The 27,455-nt window shown below is 40.1% G+C and overlaps 2 protein-coding genes across 7 annotated transcripts in view; one reads left to right on the top strand and one right to left on the bottom strand.

Moving 5' to 3' along the window:
* Window positions 1–3,850: 3,850 nt before the first annotated feature.
* Window positions 3,851–27,455, top strand: part of PRPF39 (pre-mRNA processing factor 39) — a 46,589-nt gene continuing 22,984 nt past the window's right edge. For 2 of the 6 annotated variants that reach the window (XM_084885154.1, XM_084885152.1), the window contains exons 1-4: window positions 3,851–3,997; window positions 15,703–16,049; window positions 16,488–16,613; window positions 17,256–17,374. In XM_084885154.1, coding sequence (XP_084741280.1) covers window positions 15,732–16,049; window positions 16,488–16,613; window positions 17,256–17,374 — 563 coding nt within the window. In that variant the 5' untranslated portion in view covers window positions 3,851–3,997; window positions 15,703–15,731. Of the gene's footprint in view, window positions 3,998–14,382; window positions 14,555–15,702; window positions 16,050–16,485; window positions 16,614–16,793; window positions 17,127–17,255; window positions 17,375–27,455 lie in introns of those variants that run through there. The other 4 variants (XM_084885156.1, XM_084885157.1, XM_084885153.1 and 1 more) reach the window with 4 other exon arrangements.
* The window catches only part of FKBP3 (FKBP prolyl isomerase 3), a 48,442-nt gene continuing 43,996 nt past the window's right edge, over window positions 23,010–27,455 (bottom strand). Inside the window, exon 7 of the mRNA XM_084885386.1 lies at window positions 23,010–23,138. The gene's annotated coding sequence lies outside the window, so the exon portion shown is untranslated. The remainder of the gene's footprint in view (window positions 23,139–27,455) is intronic.

Here is a 27,455-nt window from a genome sequence, read left to right as displayed (position 1 = left end):
TCTTAGCTACAGATGGGGCGGAGTTTCAGGGTGGAGCCTACAGCCTTGGCTTCCGTCAGCCCCGCCCTATGCGGTTCCTGGGTCTCAGTAATCCCCAGGGTCCTTCAGTACTTGTTGCAAGTGCCTCTGAGAGAAAGGTGCCCTCGATTTTCGCCTGCTACCAAACAGTCTATGCTCTTCCCCAATGAGCCCGGTATTGGGGTTCAGTTCAGTTGGAAGTGGAGTTGGAGGTGGCGTTCAGAGTAGTCTGGAGCCCCTGTCTCCTTCCCGCCAGGGCAATCCCGTGGCACAGCCAACCGTCCCTTCTCTGCGTGCAATGTGCGCACCTCAGGGACCTCCTTTCGCCGCTCCCCCGGGGTTCCGCCTTACAGCCCAGCTCCCTCTGTTTGAGCCTGGGTCCCCGGGGTCTGGCCTAGAACTGGGGTTCAGAGCAGTCGGAACTGGGGCCCAGCACAGTTGGAGCGTTTATCTCCTTCCCGCTAGGGAACGCCAGCCAGGCACTCAGCCGCCCCCTCCTCTCCCGCTCCGTCCTCTCCACGGTTGCGCGGCGTGTCTCTGTACCTTAGGCTTTTACAGCTCCTCCGCGCTTCCTTCTGGTTTTCTCCTTGCTTCTCGTTGTAGAATTTCCAGTCAGTCTACTTTCTTGTAGTTCTGGGTAATGTCCATTTTATATTTTAGTTGTATTTTATTGAAATTGTTGTGTGCGGCTGCGGCTAGGTATTTACCTGGGCAGCCATCTTGGATTCAGCGCTTTTATTCGACAGTAGTGAATATCTACAGTGCTAAAGGAGGTAGACAGTGATATGACCAGAAGGGAGATGAGTGATTATAAAGATAAAGAGCATAAGACTTTGATTTAGAAAGAATGGATTTAGAAACCAATTTTATTATCTGCCAAATCATATATATGTATATCCTGTAGTTATTATGGCATACTGAATTAAAATGGGGTTATGTATAAGAAAATATTTGCAAACTTCAAATTCCTACAAAAGTCTTTTATTCTCAACAGCAAATGAAGATGAAAGATGAGCAGAAACTCTATAGAAATCTTTAGTGCTAGGATAAGCTATGCCTACTTATTTCATTGCTAGTTGTCTGATTGAATATGTCAAGTGAAGGCAAAATCAATTAAGCACTGTAGTATTATTAATCATTTATGGTCTCATAATGTGTACTGTGAAAGAGAATTTAAACTCTTAAATCAAACTTCTCTGGGCAGAACAATGGGCCAAGTCAAGATTTAAAAGGGCATTGAAGTAAATTACAGATTTAGCAAAGTACTGGTTAAAAAAAATGCCAGAACATGGAAGGTGTGAGACATCACTATGTAAAATTGAATGCAGAATGATCTGTTGGTACCCAACTATGACCAATTTTGAATGTGTATTTTTTTTTTCTTCACCACTATGCCTGGAATATGGTCTATATTGAGAACTAAATAAATAGTACTTGAATAAAATGATGAATGATATATAATTTTGAAATTTATTCTGGAGATAGAAAAAAAATGTTTTCATGATTGGAAATGGTGTATTTAAAATTACCAGTAGCAGAGGGATAGCTGGATGGATGGAAGGAGGAAAAGATGTAGTCAGGGAAATCAATTTGGAAACAGATCAAAAGCCTACCTGTACAAATGGATTCCATCAAAGGTTCTAGCCTAAAGGGTTGATACAGTCTGTCTGTGCACTGTGTTGAAAAATATTGTGAGGTTATATCAAATTCCTATAGGAGTTGTAGTGATTTAATAGTTAGGGCTCTGAGCTAAACTATAAAAGCAGTGGGAATTAAAAGAATGGACCTGGAAAGTATTTTTGTAGTAGGACTGAACTGAACTGATGCAACACTTAGGTAAGGAGGATAAAGGAGTCAACATTTGAGTTTGTAACACTAAGGAGTTTCTCTAGTGAGATTTTGTTCTTTATTTAGGAAATAAGGCCATTCCTGTGTACTTCTGCCTAAATCTCTTGGGACATGCTTAGATTCAAGGGAGGCTGGGAAGTAGGGTATTTAATTCCTAGTCTTAATAGTAGAGGAAGATAATAGAAAGGTCGTAGAAATGGATGTGATCCAACCTACAATATGTCATATTCCTGTGGTCCTCGGCAAACCGCGGCTTTCGAGCCACATGGGTTTGGCCCCTTGAGTGTGGCTCTTCCACAAAAATACCACAGCCTGGGCGAGTCTATTTTGAAGAAGTGGCATTAGAAGAAGGTTAAGTTTAAAAATTTTGGCTCTCAAAAGGAACTTCAATCATTGTACTGTTGATATTTGGCTCTGTTGACTAATGAGTTTGCCGACTACTGAGCTACCCTGACATTTCAAGGATAAATTTTCGTAGATGCAAAAAGACAGATTAAATATGTTCAGTTAAGGTAAAGGTTGATCTTTGTCAGGGAAGATACTGACCTAGGAGGTGACTACCCACCATAATTGCTTTTAATTGAAGTTTAATTTCAGTCTGTCCTTTGGGGTTCATTTTGGTCTTTGAGTTTGCAAGACTGCCATGAAGGCCTTCCCTCAACTTGTCAGGCTAGTATGTGCCCTTTTTGTCCACAGAGTAAAACAGAGACATTTACTTTTTTCTAACATATGTTTTTATTGATTTTAAAGAGAGAGGAAGGGGAAGGGGGAAAGAGATAGAAACATTGACTGGCTGCCTTCTGCACACTCCTTCCTGGGGATCAAGCCTGAAACCCGGGCAAGTGACCTGACCAGGGATGGACTTCGTGGGTCAAAGCTCAACTACTGAAACATTTAAGTCTTTTACATTTGTGGGTACAGGATGGTTAAAAATTAACATTTATAGCACAAGGGGATGGTATTTGAGGAACAAGATAACAATGAGGGGTTCTGTGGTCTAGTGGGTTGCACACTGTGAGGTCCAGATAAAGGAGATTATTCTTACTTTCCAAGTGTATGTTATCTTAGTGCAAAAAGATAATAGACGGGCTCAGACAGATTAAATATGTTCAGTTAAGGTAAAGACTGACCTTTGTCAAGAAAGCTACACGCTAGAATGTGACTACTACCATGACTTGCTTTTAATTAGCTTTTTTATGTTCAGACCAATCTATGTGGTTACTTTTGGTCTCTGAGTTTGCATGGCCTGCCATACAGGCCTTCTATTAGCTTGTCAGGTTTAGTATGTGACTCCTTTTTCTTCCACAGAGAGGAAGGGAGAGGGAGAGTTAGAAAACCTTATGGGGCTTGAGCCCAAAACCCTGGCATGTGCCCTGACCAGGAATTGAACCTGAGACCCTTCAGTCCACAGCCCAACGCTCTGTCCATTGAGCCAAACCGTCTAGGCTAACAGGATTTTCTTAAAAATTGATTGTGGAGAGAGAGAGGAAGAGGTAGAAACATCAATGCTGAGAGAGAATAATTGATGGCTGCCTGCTGCACACCCCCTACTGTGGATTGAGCCCAGAACCTGGGCATGTACCCTGACGAGGAATTGAACCAGATACCTCTTTGTTCATGGGTCAAGACTCAACCATTGAGGCACTCTGGCAGGGCCACAGGGGTTTTTTAAGTCTTAATTTCTGTCCATTTTTAGGTAGAGAGGTAAAACCTAAACAATTGTTGGGAAACATCAGATTTGCCTACAAAGTAAAACAATTTCTTTCTTTGGGGGGCAGGGGGAGGGCTGAGCGCTGGCTGTGTTTAAGATCACGGGTGTGAAAGGACCTAAATGCCCTTTCAGTTTGGGAAGAACCCGCTGAGGGAGGAAACGGCCCGCAGCGGCCGCGGCCCCCGGAGCCCGGGCCGGCGGGGGGCGGGGCTCTCGGATCCCGAGCGGAGCCGGACGCACGCAGCGCGACCACGTGACTCCCTCGCGCCCCAAGCCCTCGGCGCATGCGCGGCGCGCTCTCTCCGAAGGAGGTGGTGTGGCGCCGGTGGCGGTGCAGCGGCGGCTGTGGGCGCGGAGACCGTGGAAGTGCCGTGGCCGCCCAGTTTGCGGCTCATGGCCTTGAGTCGCCTCCACCGTCAGGTCAGCTGGGGTGGGCGCCTCGGGATTGGCGGGGGTGAGGGGGGCGGCAGGCCGGGCGGGCGGGGGCCTGCCCGCCTTCAGGCCGCGCGGGGCCGGGCCTCCCTCCCGCCGGCTTGCGGCCTGGCCGGCCCGGCCCGGGCGCCCCGCTGCCGCTGCTCCGGCCTCCGCACCTGTTGGGTGGAGCAGTGGAGGTTTCTTTTCTTAGACTGAACGTTTCCGGGCGGGCCTGGGAATGCGGGCCTCCACGTGACTGAGGAAGCGATTTGGGGTAAGTGTGGAGCCCGTGCTTCCCCAGGAGCTGGAAACCGGTGTGGCTGGGACGGCTGGAACTGGAAGGCTCCGCGGCAGACGCCAGGACATTGGGGACATACAGGTTCTGTTAATGAAGCTTAATTTAGGGGCCTTGTAGGCCGCGCTCCGTATTCTGACTGCATCAGCTAAATCTCTGGGCCCCGAGTCGCAGCACCCCAGCATTAACAGAGCTTTTGGCAGGATAGAAGCAGAAAAACTAGACATTAAAGGTCTTTTTTTTTTTAAAAAAGTATTTTTATTGATTTCAGAGAGAAAGGGAGAGGAAGAGAGAAACATCGATGATGAGAATCATTGATCGGCTGCCCTCTTGCATGCTCCCTACTGGGGATGGAGCCTGCAACCTGGGCCTGTGTCCTTCAGTCCGCAGGCTGAGGCTCTGTCCACGAGCCAAACCAGCCGGGGCGACATTAAAGATTTTTTGAAGAAATCTGTTTAAGAATGAAGTCTTCCTTAACTTAATAAGTGCTGCTCTTAATGTGTGACTGATGATTATTTTATGTCATGAGATTGTTACTTTTTAGTTTGATATTCACAGTGCCTCCTCCTCTTTGAGGATTTCAAGTTATTTGGCAACTGATTCAATCTGTTTAGGAATACTTGAAACTTTTCTATAAGGAAGGTTGAAACTTAAGGAAGCAAGTTTTATGATGGAATTATGAATATGAAGTTCACTTTGGAACTTGAGTGTTTTGGGCTCTGTAGGAGAGTAAGTGGCTTGAAAAAAAAGCAATAACTACTGTTGGGTATTCTTCCTCCCCCCCCCCCCTGTATTTATAACTACACTCTGGAGTTGCAAAAGTTGGAACTTTCCACTCTACAGTCTTTGGTGGGAAAAGGTGAACAAAAGGAATCCTACTGAAGACTTCTTCCTTATATTTCAAACTCTAAAATAATTAGAGGGAGACTAAAGATGGCTAATTGAAAAGCAGAAAATTTTCAGTGTCACTATGTGCTACTGGTTTTACTTACATTTGAATAAGAAAAAGAATTTTATAAATCAAGTGATAAAACCTGTGTTTATGTTTTTCAAGCAAAAGAACAGAACCTTCTATGGTATGTTAACAATTCTTCATTAAGCAGAATTTTTTTTTTTAATTGTCAAAGGAGAAAGTGGTAATTCTAGCCAAATGATGATTGTTTTCCCTAAAAAACCTGAGTGATTGCCCTGGCTTGTGTGGCTCAGTTGGTTGGAGCATCCTGTGTACACACGGAAAGGTCAAGGGTTCAATTCCCAGTTAGGGCACATACATGGGTTTTGGATTTGGTCCCTAATCGGGGTGCATAAGGGAGACAATTGATGTTTCTCACATCAATGTTTCTCTCCCTCTTCTTTCATCTCTCTAAAATCAAAACACCTATCTTCAGATGAGGATTAAAAAACAACACCTGAGTGGTACAGATATGTGTGTTCGTTCCAATTTCTGGAACATAATCTGTGACCATTCTATTTAGTCTCTGAAAACAGTTGCTAAAACCAGTGGTTATGGTAGTATCTTTTCCTAACATCCTGAGCCTTAAAATTAGCTTATCTGGATGAAGCACTGAGTAACTTGTTGATTGCAAAGTTAATTTGTTTTGTTCAAACTTCTCCTGACTTTCAGTCCTTAGTAACTAACATCTTCAGTTTTTTATGTGTTGCTGCTTATGAAAAAAATAATCGCTTACCTCTATTGGCATAAATATAGTTTTTAAAAAAGGTATTAGATCAAACTTACTGTATTCTTAAAATTAACAGTTGCCTTTTTTCTTTTCTCACCTAAGGATACATCATTTATTTTTATTTTTTTTAAGAGAGAGAGAAGTAGAAGTAGAGAAACATTAGTCAGTTTCCTCTCATATGTGCCCAGACTGGGGATTGAACCTGCAACCTTTTTGGTGTATGGACTATGCTCCAAGCCACCCAGTCAGGCCCAACTTCTCATCTTTAATTATGTGTGGATTATTTAAATCGTCCTCCAAATTTTACGTTGGTGGGTAGAATTTAGTCAAATGTATATGTCATAACTAAACATTAAAGGTATAAACAAAACTAACGTCTCTGTTCTCACTGAATTTAATATTCTAGTAATATTAATTTATCATAGTAATAGTGTAGCAGTGTTTTTCAAATATTTTGACTGCAACCCATTATACAGGGTGGGATAAAAGTAAGTTTATAAACTGTTTGGGTTATTCACAACTGTAAACCTACTTTGCCCCACCTTGTATTATGTGCATGTAACATTGCAGCCCAATAAAAGGTAGTTGAATTATTTCAACAATGTGCCCTCAATGTGTGTGTTAACCTGATAAATTTTTTTCTATATGTTTTCATTTTTAAAAATATATATATTTTATTGATTTTTTACAGAGAGGAAGAGAGAGGGATAGAAAGTTAGAAACATTGATGAGAGAGAATCATCGATCAGTTGCCTCTTGCACACCCCACACTAGGGATGTGCCTGCAACCAAGGTACATGCCCTAGACTGGAATCGAACCCGGGACCTTTCAGTCCACGGGCTGATGCTCTATCCACTGAGCCAAACTGGTTTTGGCTATGTTTTCATTTTTAAGTAATATACATTTTTTTATTGATTTCAGTCAGGAAGATAGAGGGAGAGATGGAAACATCAGTAATGAGAATCATTGATTGGTTGCCTCCTGCTCATCCCCTTCTAGGCGTCAAGCTCAAAACCCCAGGCATGTGCAGGAATCAAACTGTGACCTCCTGGTTTGTAGGTCGATACTCAACCACTGAGACACACTGGCTTGGCATGTTTTCATTTTTTAAAGAGGGAAGCAGTTTTAAATAGTCCAAAGTTTAACAAATATTCAGGTGGGATGTTAATAATTATTCAAATTGTAACAGTAGCCGTGTGACTGAAAAGAAGAGAACATTCATTTTTAAAAATATATATTTTATTGCTGAAACCTGTTTGGCTCAGTGGATAGAGCGTCGGCCTTCCTCTCTGTCACAAAATATTGATTTTGTGACAGAGAGGAAGGAAGAAGGATAGAGAGTCAGAAACATTGATCAGCTGTCTCCTGTACACCCCCCACTGGGGATGTGCCTGGAACCAAGGTACATGCCCTTGACCGGAATCGAACGCAGGACCCTTCAGTCTACAGGCCAACGCTCTATCCACTGAGCCAAACTGATTAGGGCAGGACAGTTCATTTTTATAGGAAGTTAGTGTGTTTGTTTTGTTGATGAGGTTTAATGATAGTAATTGCTCAAAGTTCCCTAATGAGTAACTGGGCCAGATCTTTAATTTAAAACCAATATATAGTTGAATTGCATGTGTGTATATAATTGTAACCAATGTAACCAAACAATATACCTTTACTATGTGCAACGTATTCTGATAAAAATATTTAAATTCCATTTTCCATTTACAAAAAGAATGAAGATAATATACAGTAGGGGTGGGGAACATCCAGCCTGCAGGCCATATAAGGTCTGCAAAATCATTTGGTCTGGCACTGCTAAGGCATTAGGGTGAGTTAATTAGATGTTTGACCAAATATAGGAGGCTAATTTTATTTTACTATTTTAAAAATTATTTACTTTTTAATCCTCACTCAAGGATATTTTCCCATTGATTTTTAGAGAGAGTGTAAGAAAGAGGGAAAGACTACCCTAGCCAGTTTGGCTCAGTGCGTAGATCTTGACCTGCAGATTGAAAGGTCCTGGGTTTGATTCAGGTCAAGGGCACATGCCTAAGTTGTGGGCTCAATTCCCAATGTAGGCATGCAGAAGTCAGCCAGTCAATGATTCTATCTCATTGATGTTTCTGTCTCTCTCTCCCTTCCTCTTTCTGAATCAATAAAAATATATTTTAAGAAAGAGGGAACGACAGAGAGAAATATGGATGTGAGAGAAACACATCAATTAGTTGCTTCCTGCAGGAGTCCTGACCATGGTCGGGGTCGGGGAGGATCCTAGGAGGCTAATTTTAAAATCGATAATTTAAAAATATATATTTTTTTATTTCAGAGAGGGAGAGAGAGTTAGAAACATCAGTGGTGAGAGGGAATCATTGATCAGCTGCCACCTGCACACCTCCCACTGAAGATTGAGCCCAAAACACAGGCATGTGCCCATGATAGAAATCTAACCTGTCTACAGGCTGACACTGAGACAAACCACTTAGGGCAGATTAATAATTTTATATGGCCCTCAAATAATGTTATAGTATTCAAAAGGCCCTTGCAGAATAAAGGTTCCCCACCCCTGAACTAAAGCAATACGCAGTTTGAAAAATACTAGTCTAGTTGGGAGATAATGATTACTTAAACTACAATATAACAAGAGCAGTGGGAATAAAAAGAGCAGGCTGGTTATGCTTATATCATAGTATAAAAGAAATGAGTAAATTGTTTACTATGTTAGAATATAATAAATTCTATGGATAATAGAAAAAATGTAGAGGAAGGTAAAGGAGATTAGATATGCTGAGGATGGGAGCAAATTACAATTTTATTTTTTAAATATCTTTTTATTGATTTCAGATAGGAAGAAAGAGGGAGAGAGATAGAAACATCAATGATGAGAATCATTGATTGGCTGCCTCCTGCATACTTCCTAGTGGGGATTGAGCCCACAATTTGGGCATGTGCCCTGGCCTGGAATCAAACCCTGACTTCCTGGTTCATAGGTTGATGCTCAACCACAGAGCCACACAGCAAGGCTAGAATTTCTTCTGTAATTTCTTCTCAAATCTCTCTGTAAATTTTCTTCTTTAATCATTTCTTCTCCAGTCTCCCTGATTTTACCCTACTTATTCTTCTGCTTATCTTTCCACTTCCCTAATGTAAACCCTCTTCATGCTGGTCAGTGTGTCTTCTTGTCTTTGAACCAGTCCTAATTTCTTTCTTCTTGTGTACTGTCAAGAAAGTTTGTTCTGTAAAGTTAAATAAAAGTTAAGACCCAGTTCTGTATTTCACGAAGCATTTTTAGATGGTTATATGATTTTCATTTGACCTCTTTATTTTTTTTGTTCATTTGAAATTCTCTTTCTCGCATTATTTCCTTTCCCCCCCCTCTCCCTCTATCTGACTAGTTAATAAGCCTTATAGAGTGAGGACTTGACTTACAATTTTCAACAAGGAATTTAGTAGAGTGCTGTATATCATGTATCAAAAACTTTTTTGTTACCCTGACCGGTTTGGTTCTGGATTGAGAGTTAGCCTATGGACTGAAGGGTCCCAGGTTCGATTCCAGTCAAGGGCACCTAGGTTGCAGGCTCGATCCTCAGTAGGGGGGCATTCAGGAGGCAGTTGATCAGTGATTCTCTCTCATCATTGATGTTGCTATTTCTCTCTCTCTCTCTCCCTTCCTTTCTGAAATCAATAAAAATATATTAAAAAAGAAAAAAAAAACTTTTGTCCCCACCTGACCTTCCTGCACTTACCTTATTTTCCTTGTTCTTTTTTAAAAATTATTATTCCCTAGACTTACCTGGTTATAACTAATTCTTCCAGTGGCATTCAGTCTCAAAAGGCCTCTTGATTTAACATTTTATTATTATTATTATTATTATTATTATTATTATTAATTATATTATTATTATTTTAATGTTTATTTTTTATCTCAGAAGAGAGGAGAGAGAAAAACATCAGTGACAAGAGAGAATCATTGATTGGCTGCCTCCTGCACACCTCGTACTGGGGATTGATCCCGCAACCCAAGCATCTGTCCTGACTGGGAATTGAACTGTCACCTCTTGTTTGATAAGTCAACACTCAATCACTGAGCTAAGTTGGCCTGGCTGATTTAACATTTTAAATTTATCTTTTGTTAGGAAAAAGTTCGGTTCATACTACTACTTTGAAATAATAACATTTAAAATCTGGATTTCATGTGCACATGACAATTTAAAAGATGTCCTCTACACACACACACACACACACGCACACACACAAACACAAAACCTAAAACTAATAAAAGGAAATACTAACAAAAATGTTTCACAGTATATGTCACAAAGATCTGATTTCCTTGATTTACAAAAAGCTTGTATAAACAAGTGAGAATAAAAATTAAATACAATAGAAAATATGGACAAAGAATGTGAAAAGGCATTTAAGGAAAAAAAAAATACAGAAAAAGAAATTCAACCTCCTCATAGTTAAAGAAATGCAAATCACAAAATGAGGTTCTGCTCTTATTTATATTTTTATTTATTTTTTATTTATTTATTTTTAAATATATTTTATTGATTTTGTACAGATAGGAAGGGAGAGAAATAGAGAGTTAGAAACATCGATGAGAGAGAGTCATCGATCAGCTGCCTCTTGCACACCCCCTACTGGGGATATGCCCGCAACCAAGGTACATGCCCTTGACCGGAATCGAACCCGGGACCCTTCAGTCCCCAAACCGACGCTCTATCCATAGAGCCAAACCGGTTTCGGCCTTATTTATATTTTTAAATCAAATGAGCAAAAATTAAGTTTCATGGTACCTACTGCTGAGAAGGAAAGAAGAAGAAATGGACATTCTCATGCATTGTGATTGGGTTAATCAGTTAGGAGTGCATCTGTCTGAAAGTAATGGAAAACTTGTTAATTACTAATCGATTAAACTAGGGATTTATTTTTCTCATAGTATGAACCTGGCACTGTGTTATTAACATCTTGATTTCTTAATTTTTCTGACCATTCCCTTTATGTGCGTAGTTGTTTCACATATGTTCACATTCAAAGTAAGAAAATGTGGTAGAATATATACTGCTTGAGGGTATCTCTCTTTTTTTAATCAGAAAAGCAAAGTCTTCTCTTCAGGGCTCTGCAGCAGGCGTCTGTTCAGTATCATCTCTTATAAAGGGTTAGGTATCTTGCCTCTCTAGAACAAAAACCATGTTTTATTAGGAAGATATTGAGAGGAGGATATTGGATGAATATCTAAAAGTGTCTTGTCAAATGGTTAATGCAACTTTTCTAGAGATTAATTCTCAGCATCATCCTAAATTTAATTTACATGTATTCTTTGATCCAACAGTTTTATTCAGAGTTTACCCATGGATAAGTTTCTGTTCCTCTGAATTATTTAGAGAACTTGATAGAAGAACAGCTTTCTAAGCCTAAGCCTATACCTTAAGATCATTGACTTTGGGGCTAAGGTATCTGCATTTTTAAGAAATAGCTTACTAGGGGACTATTGTGTGGAGCTGTGTTTAAGAATTTCTGTACAGTCTATAGTGAAACCCAGATTTTTAAAGTAGGCATAAAATTGCCAAAACCTCCCCCCGCCCCCCAAACACACACACACACACACACACACACACAAAAGTTACCCACTGGCCATTGGTATGGTTCAGCTAGCTTTTCTTTTTTTTCTTTTTTAAATATATTTTATTGATTTTTTACAGAGAGGAAGGGAGAGAGAGAGAGAGCTAGAAACGTTGATGAGAGAGAAACATCAACCAGCTGCCTCTTGCATACCCCCTACCGGGTATGTGCCTGCAACTAATGTGCATGCCCTTGACCGGAATCGAACCTGGGACCTTTCAGTCTGCAGACCGACGCTCTACCACTGAGCCAAACCGGTTTCGGCCTAGCTTTTCTTAATACAAAACAAAATCCTCCTTTTTCCCCCCTTTCACTTCTGTGAAATAATTCCAGATAAGCCAAAAGAAGAAAGCATCAGCCCAGTTATTTAGGGAGAACTATTAACAGCAATATTTTTATTGTGTTTTATTTTATTTGGTATAAATCCTTACAGATACATGTGTTGCATATATATGGTATATACATAGTGGATATCTTTCTATATGAACATAGATATACATATTTCCTTTTTAATTATTGTTTATTAGAGGCCTGATGCACAAAATTCTTGCAAGGGGCTCAACCCTCACAGCCCTGGCTTCATCTGGAAGGTAGTCTGGCTGTCCAGTCTAATTAATATATTATGCTTTTATTATAGACTAGAGGCCTAGTACACGAAATTGTGCCCGGGTAGGGTCCCTAGGCCTAGCCTGTCATCAGGGCCATCTTCTGCCTGCTCGCCAGTCCCCAGTCCCGCCCTAATGCCACCCACCCTGTTCCCCAGCCACCCACCCTGTTCCCCATCCAGCGATAGGAGCCTGCGGGCAGAGGGTGGAAGGAGAGACAGGGAGGTGGTCAGTGCACCTCATAGCGACTGGTCAAGCAGACCAGTCATGGTCGTTACGCCATTGTGGTCACTAGGCTTTTATTGTATAGGATAGGATTATTCCATTATATATACCACTTACTAAAGCAGTCCTCTTCATACTTCCCTCTTTTTGCATTAATACTGTGTTGTAGTGAAGGTTCTTAAAAAGATAAATGTTTTAGTTTGATTATTTTCATACATAAAATATGCAAAATTGCCATTTGTTACATTTTGCTTGACTGTCTTCTAGAAAGATGTCTTTAATTATTGCCAATTTGATATCTTAATATTTATTTATTTATTTATTTATTTTTTATTTTTATTTATTTATTTATTTATTTATTTATTTTTTAATATATTTTATTGATTTTGTACAGAGAGGAAGAGAGAGGGGTAGAGAGTTAGAAACATCGATGAGAGAGAGTCATCGACCAGCTGCCTCTTGCACACCCCCTACTGGGGATATGCCCGCAACCAAGGTACGTGCCCTTGACCGGAATCAACCCGGGACCTTTCAGTCCCCAAGCTGACGCTCTATCCATTGAGCCAAACCGGTTTCGGCCCAATTTGATATCTTAATTTACATCTTTGTTAGTAAAAGATGTGATCCTTTTATATGCTTATTGGTCACTTGCATTTCTTTCTTTGAATTGCTGTATTTAAAGTCTTAATCATCTTTTTTTTTTTTTTTTTTTTTTTTTTTTTTTTTTTACAGAGAGGAAAGGAGAGAGAGAGAGTTAGAAACATCAATGAGAGAGAAACATCAATCAGCTGCCTCCTGCACACCCCATACTGGGGATGTGCCCACAACCAAGGTACATGCCCTTGACCGGAATCGAACCTGGGACCTTTCAGTCCGCAGGCTGATGCTCTATCCACTGAGCCAAACCGGTTTCGGCTTAATCATCTTTTTAATTACATTAAATAATTGTATATTCTGAATATGTTTTAAGAGTAAATCATTTTTGCCCTAACCGGTTTGGCTCAGTGGATGAGCATTGACCTGAGGGCTCAAGGGTCCCAGGTTCGATTCTGGTCAAGGGCATGTACCTTGGTTGTGGGCACATACCCATTAGGGAGTGTGCAGTAGGCAGCTGATCGATGTTTCTCTCTCATTGATGTTTCTAACTCTATTCTTCTCCCTTTCTCTCTGTAAAAAATTAATAAAATATTATTAAAAAAAAAAAAAAAGAGTAAATCATTCTTGTCCTGCTGTCATGGCTCAGTGGTTGAGTGTTGACCTATGAATCATGAGGTCACAATTCGATTGCAGTCAGGGCACATGCCTGGGTTGTGGGCTCGATTCCCAGTAGGAGGCATGCAGGAGGCAGCTGATCAGTGATTCTCTCTCATCATTTATGTTTCTATCTCTCTCTCCTTTTTCCTTCTCTGAAATCAATAAAAATATGTTTTTTTTTAAAGTAAACCAATTTTATTTAACTTTGATGATAATCCCTCACTTAAAAAATAAAAGAGACATGCCCTATACTTTAATGATCCACTTCCCATTTAAGCTGTTAGAAGAGATGATGTGAATTATGAAAATATATTGTGTGCCTTATAGCATAAAAATATACTAATCCCTTATTATTTTATGGCCTTAACAATGAGATGATGTAATTCAGTTTTATATAATTACTATCCAGATGATAGAACTTACACAAATAGGTTTTTAATATATTTTATTGATTTTTTTTACAGAGAGGAGGAGAGAGGGATAGAGAGCTAGAAACATCGACCAGCTGCCTCTTGCACACCCCCTACTGGGGATGTGCCCGCAACCAATGTACATGCCCTTGATCAGAATCGAACCTGGGACCTTTCAGTCCGCAGGCCTATGCTCTACCACTGAGCCAAACTGGTTTTGGCTACAAATATGTTTTTCATAATATTCACTGTAGAAGTTATTCTTGTAATTAAAAAAAATATATATATGTTTTTATTGATTTTTAGAGCGAGAAGAAGGAAGAGGGAGAAACATCTATTTGAGAGTGGAACATCAATCTGCTGACTCATGCACATCCCCTACCGGGGATTGAGCCCATAACCCAGGCATGTGCCCTGACCAGGAATCAAATCTGTAACCTTGTGGTGCCAAATGATGCCAACCAACTGAGCTACTCCGGTCAGGGCTTTTACAATTTTTAATACCTTCATTTATGACTTCTAAAAGAAAATTAAATCTAGGTGCTAGGATTTAAATTTTATTGTAAATGTATTAATATATTTCAAATATATTAATATATTTCAAAAATTTCAACCTTTTCTAAAACTTTATCCTAAGCTAAGTGATAAATTTCCCTCTAAAACATTTATATCCATGACCAGAATTTTTGCTATTTTCTCTTTAGCCTTCAAAACAGATATTAAAGATATTGCTGTTTTCCAGGGTTAATACCATAGCAAGATGGTATTCAGACATTGAATTTTATAATTTTAGCTAGCTAAGAAACAAGCATTGATTTCAGATATGATTGCTTCTTTAGGGAGCAGGCACAAACCCTCATTTGCTTTATGGAATGAGGAACTAAGTACTTAGTTATTTAGTGTTTACTCAAATACCCAACAATAAAACATATGGAAAGTAATGGAAAACCTTTTAAATTTATGCTATAGAATTTCTTTATATATATATATATATATATATATATATATATATATATATATTTTTTTTTTTTTTTTTATTGATTTTTATAGGAAGGAAGGGAGAGGGATAGAGAGTTAGAAATATCGATGAGAGAGAAACATCGATCAGCTGCCTCCTGCACACTCCCTACTTGGGTATGTGCCTGCAGCCAAGACACATGCCCTTGATCGGAATCGAACCTGGGACTCGTGGGTCCGCAGGCCGACGCTCTATCCACTGAGCCAAACCGGTTTTGGCATATGTTATAGAATTTCATTTATAATATAGAAACTAATAAACCTAATTAAGAGTTATAAGAGATATCAAGAATAAAATTATTATATTTCTTTAATAGCTAATGAGAACTAGTGTTTTATAAAAAGATGGTTTTTCCCTGACTGGTGCTTTTCACCTGGTTGGTTGTCATTCCATGCACTGAAAGGTTGCTGATTCAATTTCTGGTCAGGGCAAATGCTCTGTTGCATGTTCGATACCCAGTAAGAACACACAGGAGGTTGCTGATTGATGTTTTGCGCTCACATTAATGTTTCTATTTTTTTCTTCTCTAAAAATCATTTTTAAAAAGGAGTGGTTTTGATGATTCTAAATAAACATTTGGAAAATGTTTTTCTTTATTGTTTCTACAGATCATTAACTGAAGATAAAATAAACAGCCATGCAAAATTCTCACATGGATGAGTACAGAAATTCTAGTAATGGCAGCACAGGCAATAGTTCTGAAGTAGTGGTAGAACAGTCTGCTGATTTCAGTACTGAAATTATGAATGTTACGGAAATGGAACAGTCACCTGATGGATCTCCTAATGTGAATGCAACTACAGAAGAAAATGAAATAGCCAATGCTGTGGACCTTCCAGTGGCAGAAACAGAAGCAAATTTCCCTCCAGAATATGAAAAGTTTTGGAAAACTGTAGAAAATAATCCTCAGGATTTTACAGGCTGGGTATATTTGCTTCAGTATGTAGAACAGGAGGTTAGTAACTTTTAAATGGGATTAAAGGAACAGATTAATCAAGTCATTATTAGACTAGGCCTTATTGTTTTATAATTAAGGTTGCCTTTTTTTTATAATTTTCAGATTAAGTTGCATCACATTGGGTATATACACTTTTTTAACTTCAAGAAAAACCACATTGGTGTGTTGTGAAAAGTCAGTAGAGTCATGTTCATAATAAGTGCTGTGCATGTGTATCTGGATAAAATCTGTGGAATAAAGGTTACCTTGTAGTTTAACAGAATTAGTTCCTCTGTTTCAAAGGATAAGATTGCATGTGTAGGGAAAGGTACTGCTGTGTGTGGTCTTTAAACCTGCTATTTCTTTTATTTGAGATAACACATTTGAAAGGAATAATAAGTATTTTTGTGACGAAAACTTCCAAGATATTTAAACACCTCATTTTATTTTCATCAGAATCACTTGATGGCTGCCAGGAAAGCATTTGACAAATTTTTCATACACTATCCGTATTGCTATGGTTACTGGAAAAAGTATGCAGACCTTGAAAAGCGGCATGACAACATTAAACAATCAGATGAGGTGCGTACATCACTGAATAAAATAATTTCCATTAGGTACTGTAAGCCAAATAACAAAGACTTTTTTTTTCTTTGGCTGGCAGTACCTACGATTTGTGGTCAAACAATTTTATAGGGTATTTTATTTGCATTTGTCACTCTTGTGGCATTTGTAGCTAATATTTTCTCTCTTTGTTGGCAGGTGCGTTAAACCTCTACAGTTTGTCAAGCTTTGCAGTGCAAGCCTCTGTATTACACTGCAGCTTAACAAGTAGGGCAGGGCTTTTCTCTCACTTACATTTATTTCTCATTTTCCAAACAATATAGTTGGTTTGCTAGTCACATTTGCTACGTCTTATTGCATTTTTGGTCAGACGCTGTCATTGGTGCTCTAATGGGTCTGTGCCCTATGGTCTGTAACCCAAAGCCTGCCCACACAACCCGGTCAGAATGCAGGGACTGCTGCGCTTTGAAGATCAAGACTGCACGTGGGGATCAGAACATTGCCATGTTCTATCCAACCTCCACCCAAATGGTAATGGTAGATTATTTAAACAAAATTCCAGTAATTAGTATTTCTAAGGTTCATCGGATAACACAGTGTTACCTCTCTGTTAAGAAATAATTAAATATTTGAAGTACAGTTTTGTTGTTTTCTTCTTAGGTGTATCGACGGGGGCTTCAGGCAATACCTCTTAGTGTTGACCTTTGGATACATTATATAAACTTCTTAAAAGAAACATTGGATCCTGGGGATTCTGAGACAAACAGTACAATAAGAGGGTATGTGAAACTGTTAATCACGTGTTCAAAGATATAAATTATAAGTTAGTTTTTCTTATGATAATAGAACTATTTGTGAATGCTAAACCCAAAGTTTAAGTTCCATATAATTTCTCTATTTAAAAAGAATACATATAATAAATGTATGCATGATTATATAAAAGAAAAACCCACATAATTTCCCTTCCATTATTTATTCAAGGTATATTTTATTGATTTCAGAGAGGAAAGGAGAGGGAGGGAGAGAGAAACAGAAACATCAATGATGAGAGAGCACCACTGATCGGCTGCCTCCTGTACATCACCTACTGGGAATCGAGCCCACAGCCTGCAAATGTGTTTCTACCAAGAATTAAACCTTGACCTTCTGATTTATAGATGCTCAACCATGGCCATGCTGGCTGGGCTCCCTCTCTTTTTATACCTCCCTTATGTTCCCAGTTCCACTCCCCTTGTGGTTAATGGCTTGGTGTGTGTTCTTTTAGATACACACAGCTATACATGTTTGTTCATATTGTCCTTTGATTTTTTTTTTTTATAACAATGTTTTGGAATTTCTGCCATAATTTTTTAACTTTTGCGAAGTATTTTACAGTGTCCAGGCATTATATTTTATTTGAGCAAATTCTTATGCATAGGAAACAATCGGTGCTTTACTTAAGGTCTTCATACAAGTCAGTATTTATGTAGAGCATGCTGGATTTGGAACTCTATCAAAGTTAAATTCTATCAAATGTTTCTTCAGAAGTGATATTTTAAATTCTCACAGTGTATGAGAGGAGTCATTTCCCATAGCAGACCACATTTTTCTTTTTCTTTTTTCTTTTTGATTTTTTTTTTACAGAGAGGAAGGGAGAGAGAGAGAAAGCTAGAAACGTCGATGAGAGAGAAACACCGGCCAGCTGCCTCTTGCACATCCCCCACCGGGGATGTGCCCGCAACCAACGTACATGCCCCTGACCAGAATCGAACCTGGGACCTTTCAGTCCGCAGACCGATGCTCTACCATTGAGCCAAACCGGTTTCGGCCACATTTTTCTTTATCCTTAGGTGACATCACATTATTTTAGTTTACATATCTCCAGATTGTTTATCCTGGTTTGCCATCTTTCATATCCTTATACTAGAGGCCTGGTGCATGTCTCCCCCCTCGGCCCTCTCACTCCAGGAGCCCTGTGATCATCCCCCCAAAGAGGTAGGCCCTGCCCACCTGGCTAGGGCTCCTCAATGGATCATCCAAAGAGGTAGCCCTTGCCTACCCACTGCAGCACTGCCTTGGGCCAGCCTGGGCCTCCCTCTTTGGGATGACCGATTGTGTCCCACAGAGGAAGGCCCCGCCCACCAGGCCTCCAGTAAGTGGCCTGGGCCTCCCTCTTGGGGGCAATCATGGAGTCCCCTAATTGATCGGTCACCTTGCCAGCTGGTGGCCTGGGCCTCCCTCTGTAGGGTGATCATGGGGCAATGGCTGAGACCCTGACCAATTGCATCACACCCACCTTGGCTGGCTTGGTGCCAGTGGGTGTCATAGAGTGGTCATCTGGAAGGTCTCCCAGACGGTCATTCTGTTGTTCGGTCGATTTGTATATTATGCTTTTATTATTATAGATAAGCCATTTTCACATTGACTCTTCATATCATTTACTCCTTTTACTTTTGGGTTATGTTTTTCTTATTAATTATAGGAACTTTTAAATGTTTAAAAAATCAGTATTAAACTGCTTATAATAAAAAGCAGTCTAAACACCCCTCTTCAAATATTGTAGCTGTTTCTTCTGGTATTTTTTTTTTTTTTTTTTTTTTTTTTTTTAATATATTTCATTGATTTTTTACAGAGAGGAAGAGAGAGATAGTTAGAAACATCATTGAGAGAGTATCATCAATCAGCTGCCTCCTGCACATCTCCCACTGGGGATGTGCCCGCAACCTACCAAGGTACATGCCCTTGACCGGAATCGAACCCAGGACCCTTCAGTCCACAGGCCGACACTCTATCCACTGAGCCAAACTGATTTTGGCTCTTCTGGTATTTTTTAACATGTATGATATTGTAGTGCTTTCTTAATTTGCTGAAGACATAATTTTGTAATGTTAACTAAAAATTTTAGTTTACTTCTATATTATTTTTTCATTCTTCATCTTTCCAATTGGATATGTTTCATAGCCTTTTATTTTACCTGGATTTAATTACTGGTTCCTTCCCATTATTCAACTTGGCTGGTTTTCTTTGAACATTTAAAAATTTTCACCCCTTCCAAAAGCTACTTTCAGTAGTCAGTACTAAATACTACTTTACATAATGTACAAATACTTTGTAAGTTATTTTTGGGAGTTAAAAATATTCTACTTAGCCCATGCTCGTTTGGCTCAGTGGCTAGAGCTTCAGTCTGCGGACCGAAGGGTCCCAGGTTCGATTCTGGTCAAGGGCATGTACCTTGGTAGGTTGTGGGCACATCCCCAGTGGGGGCGTGCAGGAGGCAGCTGATCAGTGATTCTCATCATTGATGTTTCTATCTCTCCCTCTTCCTTCTTTTCTGAAATCAATAAAAATATATTTTAAAAAATATTCTTCTTAGTATGAAAATTGTAAAAGAGAATTACACTCTGAAATCTGTAAATTCCATTTTTTCCCTTCTCTCTTTAAGCTGTCCCACCTGGGATCTTCTCTTCTGTAATGTGGACTTGTTGTTCTATTCTGTTTCTGTTATACAGATGTTATCTTTGGATTTCTTTGTCATCCTGATTCTAGAATATGTCTACCTCATTCCTGGGTTTCTAGCTCAATTTATTAAGAGTTTATTAGACCTTAGTTTTTTTTTTTGCTCCGTGGATAGAGCGTCAACCTGGGGACTGAATGGTCTTGGATTAGATTCTAGTCAAGGACACCTGCCTGGGTTGTGGGCTCAATCCCCAGTGGGGGGCATGCAGGAGGCAGCCAATCAGTGATTTTCTCTCATCATCGATTTTTCTCTCCCTCTCCCTTACTCACTGAAATCAATGTGTGTGTGTGTGTGTGTGTGTGTGTGTGTGTGTGTGTAACCAAATGACTGGTTGTTATGATGTGCACTGACTACTAGGGGACAGATGCTCAAGACGCAGGATTGAGCTCCCTCCCGTCTGGATTGGGCCAAAACCAGCTATCAGACATCCCCCAAGGGATCCCAGATAGGTAGAGGGCACAGGCCAGGCCCAGGGACCCCACTGATGTACGAATCCGTGCACTGGGCCTCGAGTAAAAAAATATTTTTTAAAAAAGTTTATTTGATCCTACTCTTTCTTGGTTTATGTTCCCACATTTTATTGAAAACATCCTATTACTCAATAAAGGATGCTTGGGCTTTAAAAAAAACAAAAAGAAATTAAGCCTTCTTTATGTCTGAAATACAAAATTAATGGTCCAGTGGGGTATAGAATTGAAAGTAATTTTTCCTTAGGGCTTTGAAGGCATCTCTTGATCCACTTATAACTTCTTCTGTTGCTATTGATAAGTATGATACCATTCTTCTGATATTTATATAACATGTTTTTCCATAAAGAAGCTTTTTTATTTATTTTTTAATAAGTTTTTGTTGACTTTTTAGAGAAACAGGAAGGGAGAGTGATAGATAAAAACTTCAGTAAGAGAATATTGATTAACTGCTTCCTGTATGCCCCCTACTGGGAATTGAGCCCGCAACCCGGACATATACTCTGATAGGGAATTGAACCGTGACCTTCTGGTTCATGGATCAATCAATGCTCCACCACTGGGCCTCATGGAAACTTATATTTATTTATTTAAAAAATACGTTTGTGCTGTTTTTTTGTTTTTGTTTTTTGAGAGAGAGAAACATCCATGAGAGAGAAACATTGATCAGCTACCTCCTTAATACCCCTGTGTTCTTTGTCTCATATCCTCCTATTGTTATATGGCTGCATACCTTTTTGTCATTTCTTTGAGGGTATTAGAATAGTTGATGGCTGCTCCTAGCATTGTTTCCTGTGAAGTTTTTTGTGTTTTTAATCTGTCATGTCTAATTTCTGGATTTTTGCATATATTGAAGATTAGATTTTAATAAATTGAATAGAAGCTCTGTGTATTTTATATTGGGGTCCAGTTTTATTTTTTTATTTTTTTATTTTTTTATTTTTTTTTTAAATATATATTTTATTGATTTTTCACAGAGAGGAAGAGAGAGGGATAGAGAGTTAGAAACATCGATGAGAGAGAATCATCGATCAGCTGCCTCTTGCACATCCCCTACTGGGGATGCGCCCGCAACCAAGGTACATGCCCTTGACCGGAATCGAACCCGGGACCTTTCAGTCCCCAGGCCAACGCTCTATCCACTGAGCCAAACTGGTCCCGGCTGGGGTCCAGTTTTAGCTGGCTTGGATGGCTTAATAGTAAAATAATCAGGTGGCCACCCAGTTTTTGTTGGACTTCCACTGTTGCTATCTTTATATCTCTTTGTTGTGGTTCTCACTTGAGTATATTTTTTCCATTGAGTTTTATGGAGAGTGAGAGGAATGGAGGGAGGGGTAGAGAGAGAAGAAGAAGAAAAGAAAAAAGCACATCAAAGTGAGAGAGACATCAATTGGTTGCCTCCTGAACCTGACCTGATTGGGTTGGGGATTGAACCTGGGTTGCCCTTGATGGGAATCAAACCTGTGTCCCTTTGGTGCAGAGCTGATGCTCTAACAACTAAAGACATTGGCCAGGGCAGTATCTTTATAGCTTACTAGTGGCCTGGTGCACAAAATTTGTGCACATTAATAGGGGTACCCAGAGTCAAGTCCTCGCCCACTCACATGTGTCTCAAAATCATGTGAGACCCAGACCCACTTCCCCCACCCCTGCAATTAGGCTAGATCCAGTCCTGGCCAGTCTCACCCTTGTTAAGGCCTGCCGAACAGGGGTCTAGCCTCAGGTCCCATGGCCAGGGGCCAGGATGGGGGGGGTGGCCTGAGGTCCCCTGTCAAGCCTCACCAGGCGGGGGGCACAGTCTCAGGTCCCCTGTCAAGCCCCACTGGGGGTGTACCTTGACCCCGTCAAGCCTTGCTGGGTGGGTAACACAGCCTGAGGTTCCTTGTCATGCCCCACCAGCTACAGGGGTAAAGCCTCAAGTCCCCTGGCCCAGTGCTGGGGTGTGGGCATGGCCTGAAGTCCCCCAGCCTGGCACTGGGGCGGAGGGAGCAGCCTGAGGTCCCCTAGCCCAGCATCAGGACAGGAAGTGTACCTTGAGGTCCCCCTTCAAGCCCTGCTAGGTGGGGGCATGGTCTCAGGTCCCCTGGCCTGGCACCAGTGCAGGGGTCATGGTCTGAGGTCCCCCAGTCTGGCGCTGAGGCCTGAGGTCCCTGTCAAACACTGCTGGGTAGGGGGCACAGTCTGAGGTCCCCTGTCAAGCCCCACAGGGGCAGGGGAGGGTGTAGCCTCAGGTCCCAGATGATTGCTCATTAAGGCTCCTTAAGGGAACTTGGTCTCAGCTGTGGATGCAGCCATCTTTGTGATGGAGTGATAGTCAATTAGCATATTCTATCTTTATTAGATAGGATTCCTATGTCAAGCAGTCTTTTCATTGAAGGATAACCTGAACTTACAGGGAAAGTATACCTAGTTTTTGAATTCCCAAACTGGGTAGTAAACCAGAATTAAGGTGTCTTACAATTTATTAATCAGACCTTCTAAACATTGTCTTTATTTTGTTACCTTTTTATCATCTTCCTCTCCCAACTCCCTCCACTTTCTTAGTGTCTGATGCGTTGATTTACTGGATCATTTTTGTTTCTGCAGGGGCAATAACATGTATTTCACTGTCTTGCAAACTTCACACACAAATACCTTACCTAATAAAAGAGAAACATGCAAATTAACCTTCACTCCGCTATGCATACAGGCAGTCAGAGTATGCAAATCAACCCAACAAAGATGGAGGTTAATTTGCATATGCAGGCACAGATCAGCATGATGCCTGCTATGAAGGGAAGGGGAGCAGTGGAGGGAGGTACAGGAGTGGTGCTGCAGCAGAAGCTAGGACTTTGGGGCTCCCGGGCCTTTGGGAGGAAAGCCAGGAGAAGGAAGGCCTATTCTTTTTTTTTTTTCTTTTTTTTTTTTTTTTCTTTTATTTTATTGATTTTTCGCAGAGAGGAAGGAAGGAGGGATAAGAGAGCTAGAAACATTGATGAGAGAGAATCATCGACCAGCTGCCTCCTGCACACCCCCTACTGGGGATGTGCCCATAACCAATGTACGTGCCCTTGACCGGAATTGAACCTGGGACCTTTCAGTCCGCAGACCAACGCTCTATCCACTGAGCTAAACCAGTTTCGGCAAGGAAGGCCTATTCTTGCACGAATATCTTACAATGGGCCTCTAGTATACATATATGTGTGTGTGTGTGTGTGTGTGTGTGTGTGTGTGTGTACCCATACACACATACTTTTAATCCTGCAGTTTTGGTATACCTTTTAATTTGTTTAGGGTATCTTTATCATATAGAGGCTTTTTTAATGGTCAGTATTCAATCTTTTTTTAATTTATTGGGTCGGCAGCTAAGTAATTGCGGATTTTTTAAAGAAAATCAAAGACAATTTTTTCATGGAACTAAATAACTTTATTCTGTAATGTATTGCCCATTTTGATCAATGACCTTTTGCCATCTTTCAGGCAGCATCATAATCCCACGTTCAAAAAACTTCTGGTTTTTATTAGCAAAAAACTGAATCAGGTACGATTTGACATCATCATCATTATTGAAATTTTTACCATTCAAGGAGTTTTGTAAAGATCGAAACAAAAAGTAATCAGATGGTGCAAGGTCAGGACTATATGGTGGATGTGGCAAAACATCCCAACCAAGCTCCATTAATTTTTGCCGAGTGACCAAAGATGTGTGTGGCCTTGCATTGTCATGATGGAATACAACACCTTTTCGATTTGTCAATTCGGGCCGCTTTTCTTCAACTGCATTGTTTAATTTCGTTAGTTGTTCAATGTAGACATCAGAATTGATCGTTCAGTTGGGTGGTAAGAGTTCAAAGTAGACAATTCCTTTGTAATCCCACCAAACTGATAACAAAACCTTCTTTTGATGAATATCAGCTTTTGATGTTGTTTGAGTTGGTTCACCTGGCCTGCTCCACTATCTTTTCCGCTTGATATTGTTGTAAACAACCCATTTTTCATCGCCAGTTATCAGTCGTTTTAAAAATGGATCATTTTCATTACGTTTCTTTAGCAAATTGCAGCTGCTAATGCGTTGCGTTAACTGTGATTCTTTCAGTTCGTGAGGAACCCATGTATCGAGTTTTTGAACATAGCTAAGTTGTTTTAAGTGATTTTCAATGCATGTATGTGATACATGAAGCTTCTCTGCAATCTCACGTGTTGTACTGTGACAGTCTGAATTGATTATTGCTTTGATTAGGGCGTCATCAACTTCAACTGGACGACCAGAGCGTTTTTCATCTTTGAGTGAAAAATCACCAGAACGAAATTTGGCAAACCAATTTTGACACTGCCGTTCTTTTAAGGCTTCGTCATCATAAACAGCACATAACTTTTTATGAGCTTGCGATGCGTTTTCCCTTTGCGGAAATAAAAAAGCAAAATATGACGAAAATGTTCCTTTTGATTTTCTATTTTTCAACGAACGCCAAACGAAAACTACAAAACAGATCAAAAAACTTTTTTTACTGATTAACAGCTGAATAGCCAACTATCAAATAACAAAATGTGTTTTACATTTGTACTACGTCTGCAAACTAAAAATTCAACTGAAGCCATATATGTGTGAAACCCGCAATTACTTAGCTGCTGACCCAATAATATATTGTATTGATTTTTTACAGAGAGAAAGGGAGAGAGATAGAGAGCTAGAAACGTCGATGAGAGAGAAACATCGACCAGCTGCCTCTTGCACACCCCCTACCAGGGATGAGCCCGCAACCAATGTACATGCCCTTGACCGGAATCGAACCTGGGACCTTTCAGTCCCCAGACCGACGCTCTACCACTGAGCCAAACCGGCTTCGGCAGTATTCAATCCTTTATTAGTTTCTGATTTTTGTGCCTATCTTGCCAAGAATATATAAACATTGAATTTTCTTCTAATTTTAAAATAGTTTTTAAAAATCATTCATCTGGCATTTAGTTTGTGTTCTTCGTGAAATAGAGATTAATCCTTTATTTTTTTAAATTATTGAATAATCCAACTTTTCTGCATTAATTCTAAAATACTCCTTTATCATAGACTAAATTCTCAAATATACTTGGATATGTTCTGTTGATCCATTTTTCTGTTCCTAGCCAGTGTCATACTTTTAATTATTATAGCTTCCTAGTTAGTTTCTTTTGATATCTTTCAGGAAAACTGCATTGTTCTTTCACAAAATATTTTACATTTTTGTATTCCAGATGAATGCTAGAACTTGTTTTTCCTTTTCACCCAAAATTTGTTAGAGCTTTGATAGTATAGTTTTATACTCTTAAAAATCCCTCTTGAGCCGAAAACGGTTTGGCTCAGTGGATAGAGCGTCTGCCTGTGGACTGAGAGGTCCCAGGTTCGATTCCGGTCAAGGGCATGTACCTTGGTTGTGGGCACATTCCCAGTGGGGGTTGTGCAAGAGGCAACTGATCGATGATTCTCTCTCATCGATGTTTCTAACTCTTTATCTCTCTCTCTTCCTCTCTAAAAAATCAGTAAAATATATTTTAAAAATCCCTCTTGATTCTAAATTATTTATATTGAAAATGTATTTAATGGTTTTATTTCATTTGAGTTTCAAATCTAATGATTTAACATTGATTGCAGAAATCTCTTGACATGAATTAGGTACTTAAAATATGTTTTTTTAATAAACTATAATTGTGGAATTTTAGAATCAGGAGAGACTTTTGAAAGTTTTAAAATACATGAATACTTCTCATTACCATATAAGGCAGCTGGATCCCTTGTTGGAGTTATTTTCCCAGAAAATTATTATCCTATCTAATAAAAGAGCAATATGCAAATTGAACATCACTCCAAGAAACAAGATGGCTGCCCCCATGTGGTCACAAGATGGCCGCCACAAGATGACCTGCAGGGGAGGGCAGTTAGGGGTGACCAGACCTGCAGGGGAGGGCAGTTAGGGGTGACCAGACCTGCAGGGGAGGGCAGTTGGGGGTGACCAGGACTGCAGGGAGAGCAGTTAGGGGCAATTGGGCCATCTGGGAAGCAGTTAGGCATCAACCAGGCTGGCAGTGGAGTGGTTAGGGGGTGATCAGGCTGGTAGGTGGTAGAGGTTAGGAGTAATCAGGCAGAGGTAGGCAAGTGGTTGGGAGCCAACAGTCCTGGATTGTGAGAGGGATATCTGACTGCCCCTTTAGGGCTGATCCCACTAGGACATCCCTCAAGGGGTCCCAGATTCGAGAGGGTGCAGGTTGGGCTGAGGAACACCCCTCATCCACCCGCACGAATTTCATGCACCAGGTCTCTAGTTTAAACTAAAAATAATTGTGTCTGTCTTCTGCTCTAAATGAATCTATTCAGTAAGCATTTCAAGTTTAACAAATATATGTTTACAGTGTGTATGTTTTGCATTGTAGTTTTACATAAGGTTAATTACATAAGAGTACATTTATTCTCTTTATGTTTCTCACTTTATGTTTTTTCACTTTTATTTTATTGATTTCAGAGAGGAAGGGAGAGGGAGAGATAGAAGCATCAGTGATGAGAAAGAATCATCAATTGGCTGCCTCCTACATTCCCCCACTGGGGATCAAGCCTGCAACACTGGCACATGCCCAACTGCGAATCAAACAGTAACCTCCTGGTTCATAGGTTGATTCTCAACCACTTAACCACACTGGCCAGGCTTTTCTCACTTTCTTAAAGCTGCTCTCATACACTTCTTTATTACTACTTATCTTTTTTTTTTTTTTTTTTTTAATAAGTTTTTATTGATTTCAGAGGAAGGGAAAGAGGGATAGAAACATAGATGATAATCATCTATTGGCTGCCTCCTGCACAGCCCCTACTGAGGATGAGCCTGCAACCCAAGATTATGCTCTGACTGGGAATCAAACCCTGATCTCCTGGTTCATAGGTTGACGCTCAACCAC

Source organism: Pipistrellus hanaki (genome assembly GCF_964339955.1).
Source record: "Pipistrellus hanaki genome assembly, chromosome: 1".
In the NCBI taxonomy this organism is placed as follows: domain Eukaryota; kingdom Metazoa; phylum Chordata; class Mammalia; order Chiroptera; family Vespertilionidae; genus Pipistrellus; species Pipistrellus hanaki.
This window is presented reverse-complemented; position numbering and strand designations above follow the sequence as displayed.